The 6,826-nt window shown below is 35.9% G+C and overlaps 1 protein-coding gene across 1 annotated transcript; it reads left to right on the plus strand.

The window, feature by feature from the left end:
* The first annotated feature begins 880 nt into the window (after nucleotides 1–880).
* On the plus strand, nucleotides 881–4,271 carry LOC127117716 (uncharacterized). Its single transcript, XM_051047812.1, has 2 exons — nucleotides 881–1,822; nucleotides 3,940–4,271. Exon 1 carries the CDS (start codon nucleotides 980–982, stop codon nucleotides 1,817–1,819), a length of 840 nt encoding a protein of 279 aa, XP_050903769.1. The 5' UTR covers nucleotides 881–979; the 3' UTR covers nucleotides 1,820–1,822; nucleotides 3,940–4,271.
* Nucleotides 4,272–6,826: the final 2,555 nt, after the last annotated feature.

Raw genomic sequence — 6,826 nt, forward strand, 5'->3', positions numbered from 1 at the left:
GAATCACTATTTATCAACCTTTATCAAGTTCAAGTCATACTCTAACCTTGACCGTGCAATTTGCATCCACTCGCTTACAATCACCTTTTTCTAATTAGGTAATCTAATAAGCCAACAGGCATGGTTCTTCGACCATCTTTGACTCTTCTTGATTTTGAATGCCTTCTTGAAGGTTTTTTTTTTAATTTTGCAACCCTTCAACTACTTCAAAGCTAACACTAACATAACCATCCCTTTGAGATGATACAATCTCTCTTTTTAATTTATCATGAATCAAATGATAATCAGAGGCCTTTATAATTGTTCCATCACTATACCTAATATCCAAAGAAACTGCTTTGACACCAGCCTTATTCCAAAAAACTTAATGATAACTCAGAATTTGAAAAGTCAATAATGTATAGTTGCTAATATCTTGTTGATATAGATAATAAGATTGAACATGTGTATTCTAATAGTTCTAAAGAATTTTTCATATTGTTGCTTTAAAATAAACAAAACAAAAAAGAAACGAATTTATTAAAAGAATCACAAAGTCCTACCAACGAATACCGGTTAAATTTTATTTTTAAATAATTTCTTTTTATTTTCTTTTCTTTTTTCACTTGTACCAAAAATTAAAAAAACTAATAATGTTATCCAAAATGAAGTAGAAGGTCATCGGTTTGTTTGTGAGTTTGAAGCTTAAGGCGAAGGATTCTAGAAACCAAAAATGTAATAAGAAACTCGTGAGGTACGACACATTTGGGGGTTCAAAAAGAAATTCACGAGTTTAATTGGATGTTAAAGTGGGCCTTGTTGGCCTTCATCATGCCGAAGGTGGGTTAAACAAAACGGGTCGGGTCACAAACCGTTTCTCATTTATGATCGATCTAAATCCCCATTTCATCTAAAACCCTACTTCTCTTCGAGACTCAACAGAGTCTTCATCTCTTCAACTTACAACTAGGGTTTTCAGAAAACCCAAATCACGTTAACAATGTCGATGTCAAAGAGTTCCAAGATGCTTCAATACATCAACTACCGAATGAGGGTAACAATTCAAGACGGTCGTCAACTCGTCGGAAAGTTCATGGCCTTCGATCGACACATGAATCTCGTTCTCGGTGACTGTGAAGAGTTTCGCAAACTTCCGCCGGTGAAGGGGAAGAAAACGGCAGATGGAGACCGTGAAGACCGCCGTACACTTGGTCTTGTTCTACTTCGTGGTGAAGAGGTTGTGTCGATGACGGTTGAAGGTCCTCCTCCTCCTGAAGAGTCTAGGTCGAAGGGTGTTAATGCTGCGGCAATGGCTGGTCCTGGGATTGGTAGGGCTGCTGGGAGAGGTGTCCCTCCTGCTCCTGTTATTCAAGCTCAGCCTGGTTTGTCTGGTCCTGTTCGTGGTGTTGGTGGACCTGCTCCCGGAATGATGCAGCCGCAGATCTCGCGGCCTCCTCAGATGTCGGCGCCTCCTGTTTCGTATCCCGGTGGTGCTCCGGTTATGCGTCCTCCTGGTCAGATGCCTTATCCTGGACAAGGTCCACCTCCGATGGGGAGGGGTCCTCCTCCACCTATGCCGCCTGGACAATTTCCTCAGAGACCAGGTGGTCCTCCACCACAATTTTCCATGCCGCCTCCTCAGTATGGGCAGAGACCTATGGGCCCACCTCCTCCTGGACAGATGGTTAGAGGACCTCCTCCTCCACCTCGTCCTGGAATGCAAGCACCACCACGTCCTGGCATGCCTCCTCCTCCTGGAAGCGGTGTTCCGGTGTATGGTCCACCTCGGCCTGGCATGCCCCCTCCACCTAATGCTCCAAACCAACAACAGCAAAATTGATAGGTATGTTTGCCAGTTATTTTGCTCTTACTTTTGTTGATGATGATAATTTCTGTTTTTCATTTGGGTATCTGAATATCGCTGTCTTCTTAAAGGTCAACAAAGTTTTTGATAATCATAGATAAATATTTTAGGGATTATATCAATCAATGCTCCAAATCCTTGGGATAATATCAACCTGGTGATTTGATTTTTGGGATACTATAGTTCTAGTTTTCGTAGGATAAAGTATTCAAGCCGTTTTATGAAATTAGAATAAATTGGGAACTTCCTAAAGACATAAGTTAAGTTATTTTTCTTAATTATTTCTGATCATGTTTGGTCACATGCTAGTAAGGATCTATTTAAGTAAATGTGCTATGCTGTGGTTTGCTATGCGGTGTGGTGAAATTATGTGGGATTATGGATGTACCTTGGCATGTCTTGGTGTATACTTGTGAGTGTGATTAAATCTGCTTGTATTTAGAGTCCTTCATGTCTTACAAGTGCCGCTATATTCTCCCATTTCAAGCCTTTATCGACACACATACCTTGTCTACCAATATGCCTGAATTAGTTTCGTATTTATATTGGCTTTGTTCTTAATCCATTGTCAAGTTACTTTGGTTTTCAGACTCCTTTTCTCTAGAAAACCTGTTTTAATGTTTATCTTCAATTTTATGTTAATAGCCTATTACATTCTGTTTGCATTTCTAACTGGGTATGCTATAACTGCATCTAAAGGGGGTTCTCTAGGTTCGTAGGAGTCCTTCAAATTTTGGTATATATTTGGATGTTCTGTTTTGGTGATAGAGAGTCATTGACGTGTTATGCAAGCTGGTGTTCTATTATAGGTTGATATTAAATGGTTGTGTTTGGGGGTGTGATCTTTGAGTAGGTCCTACAATTTTGATTGTAGTCTAATTTAAAATTGGATTTGCTTGTACATGCTTAGTTTACTTATAAACATTTTGGTTAATTAGCACATTGTATTTTTCCATACCAAAGCAGTTTCCAACTAATAACAATCACTAATCAGGGATTGATAAGACCAGTTCAAACAATTTCTTAGAACATTAACAACAGAAGGTAAATAGCCCTTGAATTGGATGATATATGACGAGGCTGAGGTAGAAGCATTACTTAGCCTTTTATACCATTAAAACCGAGGAAGCAAGGTACCCCTCAAAGCCATGCCTTGTCAAATTTGTGAATTACAAAGATTACTGATTAATGTGGAACTTCAGGGACTTTTGAGTACTTCCCAGTTGTATTTCTTACCTTTTCATTTTCATATCAACATACAGATAGGAATTCCACAATTATTAGGAGAATTTTAACATTTTACTACTTGGGGATTGCAATTTCCGCCACTTTTCATGAATATGACTTTCTACTGAAGTCATTATTCACAGCATGAAACAACTTACATATCCTCTTCCAATTTTCCTTCCCAATTATACATGAGAATCCTAGTATGAGTCATGACAAAGCCAGCTGTAACGAGGCTAAAATGTGAGAAAACAGCCAGATGATTTCAGATGACAAAAAAGGAGTAATTTAATCAACAAAACATGCCAGCTTGTCATAGAGAGTCTCGACTGATATTTATGCCGGGTAGAAGCCCAGTAATAAGCTTGCATACACAGTTGGATCACTATATGTCATGCTGTCAAGTGTACTCAGTCTGTTTTCTTGAAGTTCTTACATTTCTTTTAGTCACCTGACGCATGCATAAATAAGGCTATTTGAATCTCAATGTATATAATAGGCTCTTCTATGTACTGCTCTCCAGGGTTGCAGTTACTCTAAGACCCCTTCAATATAGCTAATGGCTGCCTCTTTCTCAGGATTCAGTTGAGAAACCATCATAGCAAAATTTGCTAGCTTGAGATGTCTGATGAAATTGTTATGAAATTCTATAAACCATGATAAAATGAACAAATGATCACATGATTGGTTACTAGTAAAAACCTTCATGGCTGTAGTATAGCTGTATCTAAGTTGAATGTGTAGTTTACATCCTACATCTTGAATTTGTTTGTTTTCCTTCATGTTGTAGCATGTTTTATTTTACTTGTGTGACCCGTGTGTAACTGACATCTCTCATATGCTAAATACAAAACGTCATACCATTGCAGGATTCTGCTTGCTGGAGCTCTTAAGTTATGGACATTGGACTTCTTATTACAGATCAATATCCAACTCCGTGAGAGTAATTGTGACCTGTACAACCTTGAATCAGTCTCTTATTAGGGTTTTTATTGATGTTGTGATGAGAACGTTTATATTAGAACATTTATGTTTTGGAGGAAGATATTGTACCGAAACTCGAGCATTAAACATCCAAAACTGGCTGTGTAGATTGTTGGGTAATTTTGCTAAATCAGTGTGCTAATTTCTAAATTGTAGGGGATGGTTTGTCTCATTTATAAGTGTTTTATGCTATATAACATAATTACCATTTTCCAAATGTTTCTTCAGTAGTCTTTCTCTATAACTTGCTTGCTCTTGGTTATTCAATTGATTGAAAATGATTAACTGAAAATTTGGTAATTTAAAAAATTTGTTTGTCTACTGTGTGTTAAGTATGACTGCATCACTGGTGGGATGAATATTGTCAAGACAATTTATATTTAGATGAAGGGCTATGTCAAGACAATTTTATGTTTAGGTGAAGGGAAAGTTCAGATTTGTTGGGAACCAATTATAGAACAAATGCTCGAATTTGTAATTTTGTTTTTGTATGTTTTATCAGATTCCATACTCGGCAAATGGCTTATTATATAACATTAACCAATTCTGGAACAATTGCTCGAATTTGTAATCTTTTTGTGTGTGTATGTTTTATCATATATTTTAATATTTATTTATTTTGAGATGTATCTTGAACATTTTCAGGCGGAGTTTCTAGACATGTATTTCAGGTGTTTTGAAGTGGGAAATTGAAAACTTGTCACCTTTGCATGTTAGTCATTTCTAGAAATGCATTTTCGGAAATGTCAAATGTGATTTTAATAAAAGTCAAAGCCCTTACCCATTTCTTTTTCTAAAGACCCTTTTCCAAAACCCTTTCATTTTCAATAAAAATTTTCTCTCAAAAACTTCATTCTTGTGTTTCATCATATAAAACGAAGTAAAAAGAAGATAAAATTTAAGGTAAAAATCATTTATTTCAAGTCTTTTTGTTCACATTAATCTTGATTAGAAGCAAAGGTCCCGATCGATGTGGATGTGACGATTTTTTTCTTCAAATTTTACAAAATTCAATTGAATAGTGAGGATTACATCAATGTTATTGCAAATAGTTGGAATCTACAAGATATGCGTAAACCAATGCCGCGTGTTCAGATTAAATTATAATGGTCGGAAGTGATCCTTGAAACTTGGAGTAAGAACACAGTTAACAATATAGATAATCAGATGGCAATAGCCACTGAGCAAACCCATCCTATTCAACATATTTTAGGTAACTTAGAGATCATTGAGGACCTACACAATCAACATTTACAAGCCCAACTTAAGCTTAATATTTTCCTTAACATTCATAATCAATTTTAATCAAAGAAGGCTAGATTAAAGAATTTTGAAGAGGAGGATAAGAATGCAACATGCTTTCATAAGGTGGCTGTAGTGGTAAATACATGACCATCAAGCTATGGATAAACTTAATGTCAATAAAACTAGAGTTGCCACCGCGTTTTTATTGTTTCCAAAGGAAAAGGAAAAAGTACGAACAAAACCCAAAGATAAGAAGTTTTCAAATCAAAACTAATAAAATGCCAGAGACTACATGTAAGGGGGTTGGTTACATAGAGGGAAGGTGTTAGCACCCAAAGTGTCCTAGGTACTCATAGGGACCCCTTTTTTATGTGTGTATGTGTTTTTGGTATAAATGATGTTTGAGAAAAATAGAGTATGGGGATGAGAAAAGAATTCATTGATTATATTTTAGTGTTTGATAAGACCTTCGAACTTGTGCCTACATACCAATATAAAAATGAGGGATCACAACCTCGTAGTTCGTGGCAAAAATTTCAAAGTTGGTGAATTGCTTTTAACAAAAGTTTAAATAAAAAGGGCACAAAGGGCCAAAAAATTGAATGTGGTTGTTAGTTCTTTTTGTCTTTTGAAATTTTAAGTCAATACGATTAAGTTTATTTACAAATTTGATTTAAGAAAGAGGTTTAAAAATTCATTGGCATAAGGCGAAAGTTTCTAATCATTTAAACAAAGTCTAAGTTTGAAATCACAAGCAAAAGAAGTTTTTGAAAAGAGAGAGAGAGAGAGAGATTTTAAAATTTAAGAAGTAGGAGGAGATGAAGAGGCTATCCTAAGCATTAAAATTAAAAGTTGAGAGTTGAAAAGATCTGACCAATGGGATGCAATCCAACAGACAAGAATGTTATATAGAAAATCCACTTTCCCATTGGACTTTGAATCAAGCAATAAACCATAAGCAATTAGCAATATCCAAACATCATGAAGATCAAGGCATCAAATAAAGATAGTCACATCCAAAAAAGCAATCCCCATAGCTATCAGTCTTCTTTGTCTTCTCATGTATCAGATGAAATATGCCTTGATCAACTCAAAGCAAAGCATCAGACACAAGGTCAAAATAACAATTAGCACAAAGACAGGGTAGCAGATGAATTGAAACAAGATCCAAGGCTTGCATCAGATGAATTCTTAGTTCACAATAGCTTGGTCTCAAAATGTTGGTATTGACCAAGTCCTTTTTGCACATGGAATGTTGCCTAGTTCTAAGTCCAAGAGTTCAAATCAAGATCCACAGTCCACCAGATGTTTTTTAGGGTTTTTGTTGTTATTAAGTATTTTGAGGTCCTAAGACCACAAAAAAAACCAAAATGCACAAACAATATATACAATCACAAGAGATGACTCAAATGAGCAAAGTGAAAATGACATAAACATAAGCAAGTTAAATGGGATGTAAATGACAATGAATGATAAATGACTGAAATTTAAATTGCATAAAGTAAATGACTTAAAAGTAAAGCAATA

The sequence above is a fragment of the Lathyrus oleraceus genome, chromosome 2 (genome assembly GCF_024323335.1).
Source record: "Lathyrus oleraceus cultivar Zhongwan6 chromosome 2, CAAS_Psat_ZW6_1.0, whole genome shotgun sequence".
Classification (NCBI taxonomy): Eukaryota; Viridiplantae; Streptophyta; class Magnoliopsida; order Fabales; family Fabaceae; genus Lathyrus; species Lathyrus oleraceus.